Source organism: Apodemus sylvaticus, chromosome 7 (assembly GCF_947179515.1).
Source record: "Apodemus sylvaticus chromosome 7, mApoSyl1.1, whole genome shotgun sequence".
In the NCBI taxonomy this organism is placed as follows: Eukaryota; Metazoa; Chordata; class Mammalia; order Rodentia; family Muridae; genus Apodemus; species Apodemus sylvaticus.
The window spans coordinates 84,778,866-84,799,561 of NC_067478.1; the positions used below are offsets into that span (position 1 = coordinate 84,778,866).

At 48.1% G+C, this 20,696-nt stretch overlaps 2 protein-coding genes across 3 annotated transcripts; both read left to right on the forward strand.

Annotated features, from left to right (window-relative positions):
* The first annotated feature begins 2,414 nt into the window (after window positions 1–2,414).
* Window positions 2,415–4,189, forward strand: Upk2 (uroplakin 2). 2 transcript variants are annotated; one of them, XM_052189756.1, is made up of 5 exons: window positions 2,415–2,490; window positions 2,901–3,032; window positions 3,162–3,300; window positions 3,577–3,651; window positions 4,057–4,189. In XM_052189756.1, the coding sequence occupies exons 1-5, from the start codon at window positions 2,415–2,417 to the stop codon at window positions 4,187–4,189; spliced, it is 555 nt and encodes a 184-aa protein (XP_052045716.1). The 2 variants fall into 2 exon arrangements, with proteins under 2 accessions (XP_052045716.1, XP_052045715.1); XM_052189755.1 differs by having other exon boundaries at window positions 3,577–3,647; window positions 4,053–4,189.
* A 7,247-nt stretch (window positions 4,190–11,436) lies between these two features.
* On the forward strand, window positions 11,437–19,351 carry Foxr1 (forkhead box R1). Its single transcript, XM_052189359.1, has 6 exons — window positions 11,437–11,566; window positions 16,574–16,648; window positions 16,751–16,986; window positions 17,191–17,420; window positions 18,650–18,894; window positions 19,299–19,351. Exons 1-6 carry the CDS (start codon window positions 11,506–11,508, stop codon window positions 19,349–19,351), a joined length of 900 nt encoding a protein of 299 aa, XP_052045319.1. The 5' UTR covers window positions 11,437–11,505.
* The last annotated feature ends 1,345 nt before the right edge of the window (window positions 19,352–20,696 follow it).

Consider the following 20,696-nt stretch of genomic DNA (forward strand, 5'->3'; position numbering starts at 1 on the left):
ATGCAATTTTAATTTTGTTTTTATTTTTCGAGACAGGGTTTCTCTGTGTAGCCCTGGCTGTCCTGGAACTCACTCTGTAGACCAGGCTGGCCTCGAACTCAGAAATCTGCCTGCCTCTGCCTCCCAAGTGCTGGGATTACAGGCGTGCGCCACCACGCCTGGCTCAATTTTAAATTTTTGAGAGAAATTAAATTTCATGTTTTACCTCAGACCCACTGAATCAGAAGCTGCATCTGAACCAGTTTCCTGATTGTCCATTGCACAGTAAATTTGGAGACATTCTAGTGACAGCTCCTCCTGCTCCCTGCCAGAGCCCCTAAGTTTTGTCTCATCTTCTACCCCACCCCTTACATATATTGCAGACTTTAAGTCCACCCACCACGGGGAAAAGGACAGAACCCCATCAGCCCTTCAGTGGCTCCCACTCTTCCACCAGGACCATTCTCTGGGATTGGGGAAAATAGGAGGTTCCTGGAGCAAATCCTGACAGTATGAGCTCAGGCCCTGCAGAGTTCACCGATCTGAACCCCCCACAGCCCTGCAGCCACTTTGCAGTGAAGACCTGAGCTCAGGGACCACATCTATATAAGCAGTGCCTCTCAGGAGAGCATGCAGAGCCCCTGGCCAGCGTCTAGAGGAGGGCTGACAGTAAGTTCACATCACTTGCCCTGGACTCCAGAACTCCCATCAGCTCTCTCATTTAGCCCTGGGGTGGGAGACAGCCAGAGGCCATGTGACCAGTGGTAATTTCCCCCCAACAGAAAATAGTATTTGTCTTGTTGCCTCAGGGATCGAACCCCAGAGCCACCTGCACATAGTCCACTACTAAGCTACCCTCTGTCTCAGTGTCTTCTCGTTGTTACAGGATTGTTTTGTCTTTGTTACAGGGTTTTGTTGTTGCTATTTTTTGTTTATTTTGTTTTTTGTTTGTTTGTTTTGTTTGGATATAGGGTTTCTCTGTGTAGTCCTGGCTGCCCTGGAACTCACTCTGTAGGCCAGATTAGCCTCAAACACAGATATCCACTTGCTTCTGTCTCCTGAGAGCTGTGATTAAAGGCCTCTTGTTGCTCTGTTTGTTACTTTTGTTGATTTTTGTTTGTTAGTTGAGACAGGATCTCTCAACATAGTTCTGGCTGTCTTGGAACTCACTCTGTAGACCTGGCTAGCCGCAAATTCACAGAAATCCTCCAGCCACCGTCTTTTGAGTGCTGGAATTAAAAGTGTACACCACTGTGCTTCACTTGACTGGTTTTAAGACAGGGTCTCCCTGTATAGCCTAGGTTGGCCTGGAACGTACTGTGTAGCCCAGGCTGACAAAAATAAACAAATAAAAATAGCAACGACAAACCCCTCAAGCATGGAACTCAGGGTCCTCTGTGTTTACTGAGGTTTTTCTTCTTTACTCTATATCAACTGAACAAATGCTTGCTGTCCAGGCTGTGTGTATACACGCCACAGTCGGCTGTCCTGCTGGACTGGACCAGTGTTTACCTGGAAGCCTCCCCTGACTTCCCTGGTCTTCACCCTCTGGAGAAATCTGAAGGCTCACACTGAAACCCTCAGCTTCTCCCAGAGTTGGTTTCTTCCTTCCTTCCTTCCTTCCTTCCTTCCTTCCTTCCTTCCTTCCTTCCTTCCTTCCTTCCTTCCTTCCTTCCTTCTTTCCTTCCTTCCTTCATTCTTCCTTCTTCCTTCTTTAAAGATTTATTTATTTATTATATATGAGCACACCATAGCTGTCTTCAGACACACCAGAAGAGGGCGTCAGGGCTCATTACGGATGGTTGTGAGCCACCATGTGGTTGCTGGGATTTGAACTCAGGACCTTCGGAAGTGCTCTTGACTGCTGAGCCATCTCTCCAGTCCCCCCCCCCCCCTTTTTTTAAATATAAGAGTTGCAGCTTCTTGGGCCTACGTTAACAGCAGAACTGGATCTCTGGCTCTGCCATCCCCACCCTACTCAATGAACCTCTTGTTCTCCCATCCTTATTAACCAAAGCCCTTTCAACCCTCGGCGGGTTTCCTAACATACCAGAGCAATTTTAGAACTCATGGCCCTCCTAGGAAAACTCCTACCTCCTTGGGGAGAGCAGCCTCTACAGTCCAGGATGCAGACACTCATACAGAGGACCCCTGTGCTTCAGATATGAGGGTTTCAGAGTCATACTCCCCTGGCTCTAACTGAACTGCCAGGACCTGGCTAGAGCATCCCCTTCAGGCCTGAGGGCCACCCCAGCCTGAAAAACCTGTCTGGGGGCCCTCCCTGAGGCTACAGTGCCCAAGGGGCAAGTTGGACTGGATTCCCAGCAGCCCCTCCCACTCCAAGGCAAAATCAGCCACCCTGGGGCAGGGCCTCATTGGTCCCAGGAAGCCCCAGCCTGCCAGCATCTGTTCCAGGATCCAGTTCCCAGCGCAGTATGGCATCCACACTACCTGTCCGGACCTTGCCCCTGATCCTGATTCTGTTGGCTGTCCTGGCTCCCGGGTCTGCAGGTCTGTTTCTGGTGGGAGGGAGGAGGGTTTCAGAGCTCTAGACAGGAAGCATTGTCTCTCCCAGGGCTCTCAACAGGAGAGTGTTGGTCTAGCTGGTTGGGGTTGAGTGTTACTGGTGGTAGGGATCAGGTGACAAATTCCTGGGCTTCTTCCAGATCCAGGAGTAGAGAAATATGGGGAAGGGTCCAAGGTTTGCGTGGGTTGGGCGAGACTGGGTGTCAAGGTCTAGTCCGGCTCCCAAGCAGTGCGGCGTACCCACCATCCGCAGCTCAAGCCTGCCATCTGGTGGTCAGAGCTACACGGTCCTCTTCTGTCTTTGCAACCTTAGCAATGACCCATACACCCACCCTGCCAGCTCTGAGCTAAGAGGGGGCTGACTCCTTCTGAGTTCCGGCTTGGCTCCCTAACAGACTTCAACATCTCAACCCTCTCCGGTCTGCTGTCTCCGGCGCTAACAGAAAGCCTACTAATTGCCTTGCCCCCATGTCACCTCACGGGAGGCAATGCCACGCTGATGGTCCGGAGAGCCAACGACAGCAAAGGTAGGCCTCCCTTGTACCCATTTATTCTCCTCATCTTAACCCCTCTTAACAATACCCAAGAGCTGCCCGTTCTGCAAGAGTGGGCTTGCTACAAATCTAATCTTGCCTTTCACCCCTATTCCCCATCAGTGGTTAAGTCGGCCTTTGTGGTGCCTCCATGTCGTGGGCGCCGGGAGCTTGTGAGCGTGGTGGACAGCGGGGCTGGCTTCACCGTCACAAGGCTCAGCGCTTATCAGGTGACAAACCTAACACCAGGAACCAAATACTAGTAGGTACCGATGGACACCTGCGGAGGTGGGACACAGAAAGGGAAGGACACCTGTGGAGGTGGGACACAGGAAGGGAAGCGGAGGCCGGGTGAGGGTGGGGAACGGCTGGAGAGCACGGGTTAGAGAGGGTGCAGCTAGAGGGTGTGAAATGTGAACCTGCACTCCAGGGCGGCCCAGATGGGAGACACAGCTAGAAGGTGGAGGCTGGAACCCCTCCTCCCAAGTGCCAGATACATACTGGGATCTCTGCTTTCTCTCCACTCCTATCTCTAAAGCATATCCTACCGAGTACAGAAGGGGACGTCCACCGAGTCCAGTCCAGAGACCCCCATGTCCACACTTCCTCGTAAGTGAAATGCCTATATTTCACACCTCAGTGTCCACACACTTCCCTGAGCTCTGGCTTTATTCCCCTAGAGCAAGTTAGCTAAATGGTTTTCTGAGCTCTCCCTCCCCCTCCCTCTCTTCCCTTTCCCTCCCTCCCTCCTTCTCTCTCTCTCTCTCTCTCTCTCTCTCTCTCTCTCTCTCCCTCCCTCTCTCTCTTTCTCTCTCTCCTGCTGAGTGTTTGGTATAGCCACCTCCTGTCCTGTTCATTCATCTGTTCCTTGTGCAGAGGGATGACGTCCTATTAGATCTCCTTGGTGGTTGTTGTGAGAGGGTCTATGTTTGCTTGATTGGGGTTGGCTGGATAACCACAGGGCGGCTAGGAACCCCTTTCACTCACAAAGGTTTGCCCATCTTCTTCTGACAGGAAGAAACATGGAGTCTATTGGGTTAGGAATGGCCCGGACGGGAGGCATGGTGGTCATCACAGTGCTGCTGTCTGTGGCTATGTTCCTGTTGGTTGTGGGTCTTATCGTAGCCCTGGTCCTGGGGACCCGAAAATGAGAAGGGCTCCCCTGCATCCCAGGCTCTTCCAAGAAGGCCAGCCTGCCTCCTCCCAGGCCGCAGTCCAGTCACCGGCATTTCAGTGGCTTCCCTTCCCTCCCCCTCCGCTGAGTCCATCCCGACAGTGCTCCTCTCCCTGCCCCCCAGCTCACCTTGCAGCACTCCCTGCCACCCGCACTGCCAACCTGCCAAAGCTGATTTTTCTCTGAACTGTACTTAATTCTCACAATAAAGGCTTACCCACGGAGCCGACCCTGTCTATGTGTCTAAAGTATCAGTGTCAATGGCACATGAATGTCATTCTCTCTAGCCCCAAACTCCAAGGACGGCTTTTCCCAGGAGGGAGGCAAGCAGGGGCAGAGACAATGACAGGGACAGCTCTCCAAGCCCCAGACCTAGGTTGTGGGGTTTGCATCCTGCACTCAATAGATGATCTAAGGGTCATCTTAGGAGAGATGGCTCAGTGGTTAAGAGCACCGACTGCTCTTCCAGAGGTCCTGAGTTCAAATCCCAGCAACCACATGGTGGCTCACAGCTATCCGTAATGAGATCTGATGTCCTTTTCTGGAGTGTCTGAAGGCAGCTACAGTGTACTTACATATAATAAATAAATAAACTTTAAAAAAATAGATGACCCAAGCAGAACTCTGAGTTGGGCAGGGGGGTAGAAGCTGGGTTACCATGTGGGGCTGTGTCAGGGAAGATGACAGAGCTTAGGGAAGTACTACAGAAAACATAAACAGGGCAGGCCCTGGAGCCTGGGTAAAGAACATGCTAAATGGTGCTAGACCGAGAGAGCTGAGGTGTCTGGCAGGAGGGCACAAGTGTAGTCCACTGTGGCAAACAGGCAGGGATGTCACCCTCATCCATCTTTTTTTTTTAAGATTTATTTATCCTATGTAAGTACACTGTAGCTGTCTTCAGACACCAGAAGAGGGGTCAGATCTCTTTACGGATGGTTGTGAGCCACCATGTGGTTGCTGGGATTTGAACTCAGGACCTTCAGAAGAGCAATCAGTGCTCTTACCCCCTGAGCCATCTCTTCAGCCCACCCTTGTCCATTTTTTAAATTTAGTTTTGTTTTATAAAAGTTGTATTTATTTGTTTGCTTGTTTTTATTTTTTGAGACCGGGTTTCTCTGTGTAGACCTGGCTGTCCTAGAACTCTCTATAGACCAGGCTGGCCTCCAACTCACAGAGATCTGCCTGCCTCTGCATCTCCCAACTAACGGTTTTGTTTTTCCGCGCGTGTGCATATAGTATGCTGAATAGATTGAGGACAACTTTTGGGGCGTCCATTCACTCCTTCAACATGGGTTCCAGAGATCAGACACGGGTTTTGGGGTTTCACCACACACAGGTGCCCACTGAGACATCTCCTTGGCCTACTTCCTTCGTTTTTGTCCTCACCAAGATGTATTCCTGATGGGAAGCAGTGACCTTTGCTTTGCTTTTGGGTGAAAACCCCAGTCTGTAAAGTGACCTTAGGGCCAGAGCTGAAACACACAGCTTCCCCTCAGCTGTTGCCTGTTTTCTTTCTTGCCACAGGACCTTTGCACAAAGGACTGCATGTGCCTAGACTGCCCTCGTGCCTGCTCATAGCTCACTGCCCCTTTCCTAGAGAAGTGTCTAACCTTCATCAGCCCCTTCCTCCCCCCTCTAATTCCTACCCTTCCCCCCAGTGTTACAGAGGCTCACAACTGTGTATGCCATGACTCGGTTGCCCCACCCCTCCAGACTGTAAGTTCCCTGAGAGCAACTACTTTGATCTTAGGGACTTACTATACCTGGTTCTATGGTGCTGATGACACAGTAGGTACTCAGTAAATGTTTGTCCATTTCAACTCTTGCGAGGTTGAGGAGGATTGCCCAGCCTGGACTAAATAGTGAATTCCAGAACAGCCTGGGCTGTGAATTCCAAAAACAGCGAGATCCTGTCTCTTATAGTTTTTGGTTGTGAGCCTAGCCTTTAATGGCTGAATTTGAGAGATCCTATCTCAAAAACAGAACAAATGCAAAGGGAAGTGAGATAGCTCTGCAGGTAAGGCTCTTGCCAGGCTAGCACAAGGACCTGAGTTCAATCCCCAGAACTCACATGAAATTGCAAGAAGAAAACTGAACCCACAAAGATGTCCTCAGACCTCCACACATTCGCTGTGGCATGAGTGCTTCAACCATCATACACACACACACACACACACACACACACAGAGAGAGAGAGAGACTGGAGGGTTAGCTCAGTGGTTAAGATTACTGAAGTCCTGGTTCTATCAATTCCCAGCACCTACACCTACATGGGGCTTCATAACCATCGATTACTTCAGTTCCAGGGAATATGATGCCCTCTTCTGGTATCTGCTGGTACTGCATGCACACAGTGCCCAGGTAGATATAGGCAAGCAACTCCTCCCCCAACCCCATCCCACACCCCACATAAAATGAAAATAAATAAATCTTAGAAAAACAAAAACAGAAAGGGAAAAATCATTTGGAATGTAAACAAAGAATATAGGAAATTGAAAAAAAAAGCCGGGTGGTGGCACACACCTTTAATCCCAGTACTTGGGAGGCAGAGGTGTGGTGGGAAGAGAAATGGTAAGTGTTCAAGAGCGCAGGTGACATGGAGGCCAGAAGGTGTTAGGTCAAGGTCCCTTTAGGCTGAAGTTACAGGTGGGTCAAGAGCAATGGAACTCAGAACTCAGACCCTCTGGAAGAGCAGTGGAGCTAGCTTTAACCTCTGAGCCATCTCTCTAGCCCCACTGCCCGCCCATACTTTCCGCCTAGATAAAATATTTGTGTAACAGCCCTGGAACTCACTCTGTAGACCAGGCTGGCCTCGAACTCAGAAATCCACCTGCCTCTGCCTCCCAGAGTGCTGAGATTACAGGCGTGCGCCATGGGGGGGGGGGGGGGAGCCTCACACACACCCTTTAAAAACAAGGTCTCAATGTGTAGCCCCAGCTGGCCTAGAAATCACTCTATAGATCATGTTGGCCTCGAACTCGAAGAGTTCTGCCTAGATCTGCCTTCAGCTCCGGGACTCAATACATGCATTGCTGTGTCCAGTATTAAATAAGAATTGTAGAACGTAAAACAAAACCCAGCTTGGCTGTGGTGATGCATGCCTTTAATCCCAGCACTCAGGAGGCAGAGGCAGGTGGATCTGTTGAGGCCAGCCTGGTCTATAGAGTGAGTTCCAAGACAGCCAGGGCTACCCAGAGAAAACTCTGTCTCAAAAAAAAAAAAAAAAAAACACTTAATTGTTTTTAGAATCTTTATATGAATGTTGTGGTTTGAATGAGAATGGCCCCATGGCCCCCATTGGAACTATTTTGGGAAGGACTAGGAGGTGTGTGGCCTTGTTGGAGGAGGTGTGTCACTGAGATGAGCTTCAACATTTCAAAAGCCCATGCCAGGCCCAGTCTCTCTGTCTCTCTGTCTCTCTGTCTCTGCCTCTGTCTCTCTCTGCTGCCAACCTTCAGATAAAATATAGCTCTCAGCTACTGCTCAGTAGCCGTCGTGCTTCCTGAGGTGGTGAACACGAGGTGGTGAACACAGGCTCACCATCTGAAACTGTAAGGAAGCCTCCAGTTAGTACTTTCTAACATAACTAGGACGACAAGTAAAAATTTAACACCCTGTATAAAATGCACAATTAAAATATCACAGACAGGGTGGTTAGGAGCATTAGCTGGTCTTGCAGAGAACTTGGTTCGATTTCTAACACCCACTGGGTGTCTCACAACTGTTCTAAGATCCAATGTCTGGCTGGCAGTGGTGACCCACACCTTTAATTCCAGTACTACACGGAGGCAGAGGCAAACCTTGTCTCTCAAAAAAACAAACAAATAAACAACAATAACAAAAACAGCTATTTACATTATAATTTATAACAATAGCAACGGAAATAATTTCATGGTTGTGGGTCACCACAACATGAGGAACTGTGTTAAAGGGTGGCAGCATCGGGAAGGTTGAGAACCACTGGGCGAGTCATCTGAGAAGAGGGAGCTTCAGTTGAGAAAACACCTCCATAAACAGACTGGAGGTGAGCCTGGAGGGGATTTTCTTAATTAGTGGTTGAGGTGGGAGGGACCCCACTCTTTGTAGTGCTACCCCCAGGCTAAAGATCCTAGGTTCTGTCAGAAAGCAGGCTGAGAAAACCCTGAGGAGCAAGCCAGTAGGCTGCAGGGCCTTCTCATTAGCTCATGCATCAAGGTCCCTCGAGGGGACCATGTATGACTCTGGGTATGTCAGCCAAATAAACCCTTTCCTTCACAAGTTGCTTTGGTCCTGAGGTTTCATCACAGCACTAGTAATCCTAAAGTACTTATCTTAGCTCCGTGGCATAATTCCAACCTGGGCTAAATGAGAGTTCAAAGGAAAAGAAAGATTAGCCTGGGTAGATGGATGGTGGGTGAGAGTATTTGTTCTGCAGACTTGATCTGAGTTTGAATCCTCATTAAAACAAAAACAAACAAACAAATCATGATTCCCTACACTTAGGAGGCAGAATAAGCAGATCTCTATAAGTTTGAGGCCAACCTGGTCTACATAGTGAGATCCTGCCTTGAAAGACAGACAGACCGACAGACAGGCAGACAGACAGAAAGTTCCAACTCCCAATTTTTGTCTATGTAATCTAATATTTGTTTTTAGGAAATACCAATAAAAGTGTTTCTGGGTGAAAGGATATGCTGTTGACAAATTACTAAACGATTCATTAGACATTATAGACTTTTAAGGGCTGATTGTGGGGACACAGACACTGACACCTGAACTCCAGCCCTTGCGATTGAACGGCAAGTGCTCTTTACTTCTGAGCCATCTCTTCGGCCCTAAAAACCAGATGTAACTCCAGCAAAGCAGTTGCCTGGTGTCCCTAAGTCCCTGGGCTCTATTCCCAGCACCATCAGGCAGCCATCATTTAGGAAAAACAGGCCAAAAGGAGGAGGAGCAGGATGGGCGGGGCAGCACCTTTTGATCCCAGCACTGCAGAGGCAGAGACAGCTGCATCTACTTGAATTTGAGGCCAGCCTGGTCTACATTGGGAATTCCTGGATAAGGAGCTACATAATGAGATCATGTCTCAAACAAACAAAAAAACATTAAAAAAAAAAAGAAAAGGAAAAATATCCACTGAGGATTCATAAGATGGCCCAGAGGGTAAACTCAGGGATCTGAGTTTGATCCCTGGGACCCAAATGGTTGAAGAGGAGAACCAACTCTCCCAGCTTGTCCTGACCCCCACTAGCACCATGGCAAGCTCAAGCACACACACACACACACACACACACAAAATAAATTAAATGTGACATATATGTATAAACATGTATAATGAGCTAAACATGATGATGCATACCTGTAATCTTTTTTTTTAATCACTTACTTTAATTTTATGTGCATCGGCCTCCATGTGTGCCTGCATTATAAGGGTGTTGCATCCCCTGGAACAGGAGTTACAGACAGTGGGGAGCTGTCATGTCGGTGCTGCGAATTGAACCCAGATCCTCTGCAAAGGTTGTCAGTGCTCTTTTCCGCTGAGCCATCTCTCTTTTCCTGCATGTCTGTAATCTCGGGGAGTAGATGAACGAGGTTCAAGGTTTCCCAGCTACTCTCAGACCACAGAGTTCAAAGTCCAGTGAGATCCTATTTTCAAAAAACTGAAAAGAAAAAAAATACATGTGTGTATACATGCATACATAAATATACACATATGGGCTGAGCGTCTAGTCAGACAGTACAACGCTTGCCCACCAATTCCCAGAACTGAGGAAAATAAGTGGATGAATGAATAAAAAATTAATAAGGACATAAAGAAATGTTTACAGCATATAAAATTTTTCTGTAAATTTGAAAAACCAATTTTTGTTTTTGTTTTTTTTTTCCAAGACAGGGTCTCTGTGTAACCCTGGCTGTCCTGGAACTCACTCTGTAGACCAGGCTGGCCTCCAACTCAGAAATCTGCCTGCTTCTGCCTCCCAAGTGCTGGGATTAAAGGTGTGTGCCACCAATGCCCAAGTGCTGGGATTAAAGGCGTGTGCCACCAATGCCCGGCTGAAAAACCAAAAATGTTAAGTCAATTTTTATTTAATTTAATCTCTGCTCTACTCTCCATGTTGCAATCTTGAATAAACTGTTTAAAACTTTTATGAAATATAAATTTAGTTAAAAATAAAATACAGCTGGGTGTGGCAGCACACACCTTTAATCACTGCACCCAGGAGGCAGAGGCAGGCAGATCTCTGTGAGTTCAAGGCCAGCCTGGTCTGCAGAGTCTTCTCCAGAACTTCTCCAGACAGCCAGAACTACACAGAGAAATCCTGTCTCAAAAAAACGCAATTAATGCATTAATTAAATAAACATAAAATCTTTGTTTAAAAAAACTAGATATGCTTTAAAAGCATTCATGATTTGTGGAATATAGATATTAATACAATCATGGGATCATTGTGTCTTTAAGGGCTTTCTCAGACATGATTGAGCATGGTCTGGGATATGTTTCTTCTGTATCCTCATATTCTTTTGTTAGGACATTTATTTATTTATTCTGTTGGGGAAAGTCACCTGGATGAACCTTGACCCTTCTCTGAGCCATTCCATCTTCCTTTGTTCTCTTCATCTCTTCATTCATTTATTTGTTTCTTTCTTTTTCTTTTTATGTATTTATTTTGAGACAGGGTTTCTGTGTGTAGCCTCCAAAAACTAGCTCTGTAGGCCTTGAACTCAGAGATCTGCCCGCCTCTGCCTCCAGAGTGCTGGGATTAAAGAAAGGCCAGAAGTGCACCACCACGCCCTGTTTTTTTTTTTTTTTTCCTTGCCTTAAAAAAAAAAAAAAAAGACCTTGCTGGTCTAGCACCACGCCTCCCGCATTTAAACTCCTCCTCCTCCATCCCCTCCACTCGCTCCAGATTCGCTTGTGTCGTTTAGGGTAACTTTGAATTTGTGCTTCCGCCAAGTGTGATTGATTTTAGGCGTGTAGCTCGAAATCTGGTTTTAGGAGGTTGCAGGCTTCGAACTTGGCAGATAGGCACTCTACCAGCTGAGCCACATCCGCAGGCGCAGGGAAACCTGATGAGCGAGAGCTGGTTGTATCCTGAGGCAATCCGGAGTGTCTGCAGGGATGCTGAGCTCCTGACCGCTCCCACCCCGGTTTGCCCGCGGCTTGAGGAAGCACCTTCCACGCGGGCGAGTCTCCCCAACCCTTGCATCCCGCACCGCTTGTCTCCTCTAGCCTCAAAAGTGGACCCCAAATCCCAGGACCCGGACTTCTGGGCCAGCCTCCATGGCCAGGTTCCGGGCTTGCTGGATTGGGATATGGGCAACGAGAGCTTCTTGTCCTTCACCACGACACACTTGTCCCAGGCCGAGCAGAAACGTGAGTGGGGCAGTGGGGGTGGGGCGCGTGGGTGACTCTGGCGTCAAAAGGGCGGACTGCCTCTGGCTTCCCAGGCTAGCCAACTCACTGAGATAAGGGTCTCGAACCACTCGCCGGAGTGGGTGTGGCCCTTCCCGCAACTGAGTCCCTAGAGGCCATATACTGTGGGTTATCAGCTTTTATCCCCAGAACCCCCCAGAACATTCCTAGACCTCTTCTGAGCTTTGGCGCTTGGGCATAGGAACTTGACTTTTTTGTTCTCTTTCGAGAAGTATCCTTTGCCTCTTTGGTTGTTGCTGTTTTTGATTTTGGTTTTTGGGTGTTTTTTTTTTTTTGTTTTTTTGTTTTTTTTTTTTTGCTTTTTGTTTGTTTGTTTTTGGGGGTTTTTTTGGATTTTGGTTTTTTCGAGACAGGGTTTTTCTGTGTAGCCCTGGCTGTCCTGGAACTCACTCTGTAGACCAGACTGGCCTCCAACTCAGAAATCCGCCTGCCTTTGCCTCCCAGAGTGCTGGGATTACAGGCGTGCGCCACCACCGCCTGGCTTATGATTTTGTTTTTGAAGTCCAGGTTTGCTTCAAGTCTTAACAGTTGACCTACTACTGGTGCTCTAGGCAGGGGCCTCCACCATCCCTGGGTGCTAGCCCACCTTTCCTTGTTTTATTGTAGTACAAGATGGAGTTAATATCATCAAAAGGATGGTGGACCCATTTTAGGTTTTTCCTCTTCCTTGGAGCAAAAGTTCAGTAGTTTTAGGTGATCACCCTTGCTTTTGAAGTGCTTTTCTTAATCCAGTGCAAGGTTGTTGTTTCCCCCTATTGATAGTCAGAGCCATCATTTCCACATCCACATATAAATGTTTTATTCTCCAGAAGCTGAGACCGGAGTGATTGGACCCAGGAGTTCTAGACCAGCTTAAAGGTGTCTTGTGCAAGGCCCTAGTCTTTGTTTCAGGACAGGTGTTGTGTTGTGTTTTGTTTTGGGGCAGGTTCCCACACTTGTAGCATTGGGCTGGATCCTGAACTCTAGATCTGGCTGGAGCAGGAGCAGTAAAGTAGGCCGTTAGATGTTGGAGCATGGACTTCTGGGGAGGAGTGTGATTGGTGACACTTGTTGAGTGGCTTTGGTATTTAATTAGAATTGCCGGAGTGAGAACACTTGGACCAAGGCTGAACCCTGAAGCATTCCAGTGTAGAGACTGAGGAAACAGATAATCATCCTCTCGGAGACAGCCGAGAATAAAAAACAGTGGTACAGCCTACAGGAACCCTGCTGATAAGTTTTAAGGACTGAGATTGGGAGATAGGCTGGAGGTCAAGGTTGTGCGTGGCTTCCGCGGGACTTAAGGGCTGCATGGGCTAGACGCTATGCCCTCCCCTTCCCCTGAATGGGGGGATAAAGGGGGCCAACAAAGGGAAACGGAGCCTCACTGTGTGACTGAGGTCTTACCCTGTGACACACATGAAAGTCAGTGCGTCCTCTAGGAGCTCACTCATTCTGTTATGAGGTTAAACCCAAATCTGCAGGCCAGGCGGCAAGCTCTGTGACTCGCTGATGCATCTCATAGACTCTAACATGCTTTTATGTCTTCTAAAGGTACTGTATAATTTTTGCATTCCAAATGGATCCTTCCATCTCAGACTCTCAGATGCTAGGATAATTACCTTGTACAACTCCTGCTCCTTGGCTTTACTATGTTTTTATGTTGGTCAAAGTTATCATATAGTTTTTGTGCCCCAAATTCACAATCTTCCAATTAGACTCCCACTACTGGGATTACAGGCGTGTACCCTTATGGATATGTTTATCAATCAAAGTTGTTGTACCCTTGTTTTGTTTGTTATACCAGACAGGGATTCTCCACGTATCCCCAGCAGTGCCAGAACTGACCTTGAAATCAGAGAGACCCACCTGCCTCTACCTCCCAAGTGCTGGGATTAAAGCCCTGCACCACTATCCTGGATAAAACAAATATTTTAACAAAAGACAACCTAAATAAACATCAATTGGATACTTACATACCATGGATGGTAGTAAAGCCTTAAGACTTTAATGCTGGACATGGTATTACACTAGGAGTCTTAGGCAGACCAGTCTCTGAGTTCAGTGCCAGCCTGGTCTGGTCTACAGAATAAGTTATAGGCCAGCCAGGATTACATAGTGAGATCCCTCCATCTCAATACAGTCTTAATATTTCATCTTGTTTTGTGGTTGAAGAGTGAACCCAGACTTGTGCCTCTCAGACAAAGGCTTTCTTTTTTTGTTGTTTTTGTTTTTTGTTTTTGTTTGTTTGTTTGTTTTTGAGGCAGGGTTTCTCTGTATAGCCCTGGCTGTCCTGGAACTCACTCTGTAGACCAGGCTGGCCTCCAACTCAGAATCCGCCTGCCTCTGCCTCCCAGAGTGCTGGGATTACAGGTGTGCACCACCACGCCCGGCTGACAAAGGCTTTCTTTACTGATGAACTGTAACCTTAGCCCTAAGGTCTTTTGGGTCTCTTAACAAAAAACGTGGGGGCCAGGGAGGTGGTTCAGTGGTAAAGGGCACTTAACTCTGCAAGTATGTGAGGTTCTGATTTCAAGTCCCCGGCACCTGCCTCAAAAACTAGGTATGACTGTGCTTGTACCCCAGCATTTATGAGTAGAGGGGTACTTCTGGTTCAGTGAGAGATCTTCCTAAAAAACACTAGGGGCAGCTAGTTGCTTAGTGGGTAAAGGTTCATGCCACCTGAGTCTCATGGTGGAGAGCGAGAACCAGCCCCTTCAAATGATCTTATGACTTATACATACCATGACACATGTGCTCCCACACACCAATTAACTGTAATTTTATATATGTACATATGTATATATGGTAGAAGATGAATGAGGAAGACATTGGAAGTCCTGGCCTCCACATGCACTCATACAGGTGCCTGCATACACAACCCATACATATTGGTGTTCTGCCATGCACGTACATGCTCCACAGCAAACATACATCCTCCACATCTCCACCTGTACACACATATACAGGCCCAAACACATACATGCTCTACACCACACATACACACCACACACATAAACCCACAATAAAGACAATAAAGGCAGACAAGATGGCTTAGCAAATAAAAGGATCTGCTGTCAAACCAGATGACCTGAGTGTGATCACAAAGAGCTCACGGGATGGAGAGAACTTGCTGGGTGTGTCAGTGCGTGCCTTTAAGACCTCCCCCTATCCCCCCAAAATAAGAAAGAACAAAACGTTTTGTGCAACGAAGACACTGCAGTTTAAGCCCAGCATTGGGGACGCACGCCTTTAATCCTAGCACTGGGGGGGGGGGGGGGCAGAGGCAGGTGGCTCTCTGAGTTCAAGGATAGCCTGATCTACAGAGGGAGTACCAGGACATTCAAGGCTACACACAGAGACTCAGTCTTGAGAAACACTGCAGTTTGTAACAGAAAATTCTCAAATCTAAGCTGATGCTTATCAGGCCCGTTGGTAGTTTGCTTGTGTGCACAACACCTGTGTTTGTTTTGCCTTTGTTTTGGTTAATTGGTTTTTTTGTTTTCATTCATTCATTCATTTCTTCTTCTTCTTCTTTTTTTTTTTTTCAAGACAGGGTTTCTCTGTGCAGCCCTGGCTGTCCTGGAACTCACTCTGTAGACCAGGCTGGCCTCAAACTCAGAAATCCACCTGCCTCTGCCTCCCAAGTGCTGGGATTAAAGGCGTGGGCCACCACCTCCCGGCTCATTCATTCATTTCTTTTTGGGGAGGGGGGGCAGGGTTTTCAAGACAAGATTTCTTTGTAACCCTGGCTGCCCTGCAACTGGGTCTGTAGACCAGGCTGGCCCAGAACTCAGAGATTTGCCTGCCTCTGCCTCCCAAGTGCTGGGAATAAAGGTGTGAGTTACGACTGCCTGGATGGGTTTAGTTTTTATTTGTTTTTTTTTTTAATTTAATACAGGGTCTCTCTAAGCAGCTAGCTGTCCTGGAACTCCCAGTAGAGATCCTTGCCTCTGCCTCCTAAATGCTGAGATTGAAGGCCTGAGCCACCATGCCTGGCTGTTGTTCTTGCTTTAAATGTGGTTCTATAGATTGAAGTCATGTTGAAGTCGTGTCCAAGTGCTCAGAGCTATCTTCTCAGCCAAGGGTGTTTTGGGGTATTATTTGCATATGCAAAGACCTTTAACAGATGGCCATAAGTCACCATCTGTAAATCCAAGGCTCTCAGATCTACCTACAGACAAGAACTCCACCATCTGTGACCCCCTCTTTCCGTCCTACCGACTGTATAAGGGTATGGAATAACTCACAATTTACTAAGGTCAGGTTATAGAATGAATGACACTTCTGAGCAGGGGCTGAAATATAGGGCTGGACATTGCCTGATGTGCTGCCATCTTGCAGGCCTGAGAAAATGTAATTTAATTAAAATATGCTAACCATGAAGTTGACCATGTGATACATGTCTATAAGCCTGGGAGGCTGAGGCAGGGGTATAGCAAGTTTGAGGCCAGCCTGGGATTTATAGCAGGAACTCACATCAGGAGGAAAAGGAGCAGAGGGGAGAGAGAGGAGGAAAGGTGAAGGGAGAGGGGACCAGGAGAGAAGATACTGAGTTTGAAGTACTTGTCAGTTACCCAAGCAACAACATCCGGTCTGCAGCTCTGCCAGAGACTAGCAGAGAAGCCTGGTGTGTAGTAGATTTGGGAGCCTTGGATTTGTGGATGGTAACTGTCAGTCATGGGTATGAGATTGTTGAAGGATAGTATGTGTGGAGTAAGAAGAGAATGAAGAAAACTTGCAGTCAGAGGTGACGGGAACGCCAGCCGCTGTAGCCTCATACTACCTGGGTTTGGCCCACACCTGCCCCCAAGGGATCTTCAAGGCCCAGATCGTGGGGTAACAGTGGAAATTCTAGAATGTCTTGACTCTGTTTTTGCCAGTTGCCAAATACAGACTCCAAATAATTGAACCACCAACACTGCCTTTCTCTTGACTCCTCTCTCTCTCTCTCTTTCTCTCGGCCAGTTGCCCTATACAGACTCCGAATTGTTGAACCACCAAAACTGCCTTTGGAGAAAATACCCAACCCTGATCAAGATGGTAAGTAGTGAGCTCTATGGCCAGGATTCCATCTCCTGAGCTGGGAGCACCTTGCTCCCCAAAGCCAGTGAACTATAAGATAGCTCCTATTCCTCGGCCCAGGTCCAGACATTAAACCCAATCTGTGGATGTGGGTGAGCCCCAACATCGTGTATCCTCCCGGCAAGCTGGAGGTCGCAGCTAAAAAGGAGGCCCTGCCAAGCTTGCTGCCTGCCCTGAAGAAGGAAGAAGACAACTGTTCAGAAGCATCGGAGGCGCCGTCACAGCAGCAGCCTCACAAGCAGAAGAGGAAACAGAAGGAGAAGCACATTGCCTCTTCCCCCAGCCCCTGGGAGGAGGTATGGATGGGTGGGCACAGGGTTGAGGCATCAGCAGCTGGATTTCTGAGGGCCAATAAAAGATGAACACGTCTAGACCTGACCTGTACCCTGGGCCTGGGGAGAAGGTCGGATAGTGGGTTCTAGACTGCACCCCTTTCTGTCACTGCACACTGGAGCTGAGGCTGAGGAGTCAGGACCAGATCCTACTCTGTGCCCCTCTAGCCTACAGAAGAGGAGGCGGCCAAGGACCAGGATGACAGCTCCTCTGTGGCTCTCCCATCACTTCCCACAAGGGCCCCACTCCAGAGTCTGTGGAGGCTTCAGCAAACCATCAGCCCAGAGGGGAGGCTCTGGTCCCGCCCCCCTCTCCATTACTTCCATCTGATTGCCTTGGCACTCAGAAACAGTCCCCCCTGTGGCCTCCACGTACAGCAGATCTACAACTTCATTCGGTATGTGCCCAGGGGGCCCTGTAAAGAGGGGAAGGGGAGGGTCAGGGTTTAATAACTTCCAACCTGGCCCTGGGCTGCTGACTCAGTTTCCCCTTCTGGTTTTATTTCCTTCCACAGGCAAATGTATGCCTACTCAATGGTCAAGAACATAGCCATTCCCACCCCCTCGCCTCTTAAAATTCAGCTGTTCCTCAAATACCAATTCTCCTGGGTCAAGTCTCCCATCCTGTCCTTAAAGATTAGCCAGAATAGAATTCAGTATCCCCAACAACATCTCTCACTTCCTGCCCCTTAGACTGTCCTGCCTGGCACAGAACCCTGTACCTCCAAGGGTCAAGGAAGCTTCACTGAGAATTTGAATTGTATGTGTCTGTGTGTGTGATCATTGAAACTAGGGCCTCTTTTTTGAGACAAGGACTCACTTTGTAGCTCAGGCTGGCTTGAATCTCACTGTATAGACTGGGCTAGCCTTGAACTCAAGAGACCTACTTGCCACTGCCCCCCTGAGTGACAGTGTGTAGCCCTGGCTGTCCTAGAACTCACTGTGTATACCAGGTTGCCTTCAAAATCAGAGATCTACCTGCCTCTGCCTCTTCCTCTTCCTCTGCCTCTGCCTCTGCCTCTGCCTCTGCCTCTGCCTCTGCCTCTGCCTCTGCCTCTGCCTCTGCCTCTGCCTCTGCGGTGGTAGAATTAAGGGTGTGTTACCATGACCAACTAACATTTTGCTTTGAGTATGAGGGAGGCCTTCCTTGGTATTAGGCAAAGAGCCCCGTGTCTCAGATTAAACCACCTCTTGGGTTCTGCTTTGTTCCTGCTGTCAAAATCCCCAGCCCTTGAGGGAGGAGCAAAAATGAACCTGAAATTGGGGACAGTAAACTAAGCTAAGAAGAAGCAATTTCTCATCCTAACATGGTGGCACAGGCCTGTGATCCCAGCACTCGGAAGTAGGAGGGTGGCCAGGGGTTTAAGGTCATCCTCAGCTACCCAGTGAGTTCAGGGTCAATCCAGGCTACATTAGACTGTCTCAAAGACTGAAAGGAAAAAAAAAAGATGGTTCATAAACTGAGTTGTGGTTCTGCCAGCAAAGTGAATTCCAGCAAAATTCCAGACCAGTCTATCCTTCACCCTGAGAGGAAGCTGAGGGTCCTGGCCCTTGGGAGGAACAAGGACCAGAGTGTGTCCTCTTCAGAGGCGCCATGCCTTTCTTTACCCTTCCTCCCTGTCCACAGAGAGCACTTTCCTTTTTTCCGGACAGCTCCAGAGGCCTGGAAGAATACAATCCGTCACAATCTCTGTTTCCGAGACAGTTTTGAGAAAGTGCCGGTCAGTAAGCAGGGCGAGGCCAAGGCCAGCATTCGGCCTCGATCCTGCCTCTGGAAGTTGACGGAGGAGGGACACCGCCGCTTTTTGGAGGAGGCCCGCACCTTGGCTTCCACTCAGATGCAAAGTATCCAGCAGTGCATGAGCCAGCCAGGTGTGAAGACTTCTATGAGCCCAAGGGTGGGGGACTCTAGGCCAGCTGTGCCCTCTCACCCTCACCCCCCCAACCCCCCACCCCCGTTATTCTCCACATCTGCAGGAAGCAGAACACGAGTGGTTGAGACCCTCTAAGTGATACCATCCTCTGAGACCTCCCAATGAGAGTCGGAGTTTGTGTTCAAGGAATAGGGAAACTGAGGTTGCCGCAGACACCACTCACAGCCCGGAATCCTGGGCACAAGGGCGTTTGAGCTAGGGCTTATCTGTTAAGAGGATTCTGCTGTAGCTAGCAGAAAGGCTTCAGAAGTGGTAGCATCCGAACCTTAAGCTCTGTGGGATAGCATAGCAGACCCGGCACAGAACAGGCCAAGATTGCAAGCTCCTCTGACTCTCTTACAGATTTGATGCCCCTCCTCTTTGACCTTCATGAAGAATCAGCCACGCCCTATTAAAGTTTTTTTCAGCAACACCTGTGTATGTGTGTGAGAGATCTCTGAGGATGGGGCTAAGCAGGGAGTGGGATTCAGCGATAGCTCACAACCATGTGTAATGGGGTCTGAATGATGAGCGAGAGAAGGAAGAAGCAGTGGTGTAGAAAGCCTTTAATCCCAGCATGTTGGAAGCAGAGGCAAGTGGATCTCTGAGTTCTAAGACAGCCAGGACTACACAGAGAAACCTTAAACTCGCTTCAAATTAAGAACAAAATCCCTAACAGGCGAACCCAGATACTTGAGGTTTAGTTAATTCCAGATGTTGTGAAGTTGATAACCAAAAAGAAAAATCACAACTCTGCCCCTCGCCAGTTTGACACAACCATATCTCTGTATGCCATGTTTAATTTGCAAATGAAGACAATAACCAGGTCATAATTATGCTGAACACGATGTGACTATCTCATACAATTGCCAATGTATTATATATTTAACCAGGTCATAATCTGGTTAATATGATACAACTCTCCTTCATACAACTGCAAATGCATTATAAATTTAAGAATAGGGGCCAGGGACTGGAGAGATGGCTCAGTGGTTAAGAGCACTGACTGTTCTTCCAAAGGTCCTGAGTTCAAATCCCAGCAACCACATGGTGATGTGGTCCGATGACCTCTTTTTTTTTTTATATGTGAGTACACTGTAGCTGTCTTCAGACACTCCAGAAAGGGGCATCAGATCTCATTACAGATGGTTATGAGCCACCATGTGGTTGCTGGGATTTGAACTCAGTACCTCGGGAAGAGCAGTCAGTGTTCTTAACCACTGAGCCACCTCTCCAGCCCATTAAATGTTTTTTGTTGTTGTTGTTGTTTTTTCTGAGACAGGCTTTCTCTGTGTAGCCCTGGCTGTTCTGGAACTCACTCTGTAAACCAGGTTGGCCTCGAACTCAGAAATCTGCCTGCCTCTGCCTTGCAAATGCTGGGATTACAGGCGTGCACTACCACGCCCGGCTATATAATTTTCTTTTTTTTTTTTTTTTTTTTTGGATTTTGGTTTTTTCACGACAGGGTTTCTCTGTATAGCCCTGGCTGTCCTGGAACTCACTATGTAGACCAGGCTGGCCTCGAACTCAAAAATCCATCTGCCTCTTCCTCCCGAGTGCTGGGATTATAGGTGGCCGCCGCCCAAATATTTTTAAAGATTTATTTATTATTTGAGTATACTGTAGCTATGTTCAGATGCACCAGAAGAGGGCATCAGGTCTCTTTATGGATGGTTGTGAGCCACGGCCCCCCCCCCCCCCCCGCCCTCTTCTGGTATATCTGAAGACAACTACAGTGAACTCATAAATAAAAATAAGTAA

Excerpts from the sequence above, each read along its gene's own strand:
- Foxr1 (XM_052189359.1), top strand. The coding sequence starts at position 11,506 with ATGGGCAACGAGAGCTTCTTGTCCTTCACCACGACACACTTGTCCCAG. Across the intron at positions 16,987-17,190 it reads CCCCCAGCCCCTGGGAGGAG|CCTACAGAAGAGGAGGCGGC; the intron begins GTATGGATGGGT and ends GTGCCCCTCTAG. Across the intron at positions 17,421-18,649 it reads CAGATCTACAACTTCATTCG|AGAGCACTTTCCTTTTTTCC; the intron begins GTATGTGCCCAG and ends CCCTGTCCACAG.
- Upk2 (XM_052189756.1), top strand. The coding sequence starts at position 2,415 with ATGGCATCCACACTACCTGTCCGGACCTTGCCCCTGATCCTGATTCTG. Across the intron at positions 2,491-2,900 it reads CCTGGCTCCCGGGTCTGCAG|ACTTCAACATCTCAACCCTC; the intron begins GTCTGTTTCTGG and ends GCTCCCTAACAG. Across the intron at positions 3,033-3,161 it reads GAGAGCCAACGACAGCAAAG|TGGTTAAGTCGGCCTTTGTG; the intron begins GTAGGCCTCCCT and ends ATTCCCCATCAG.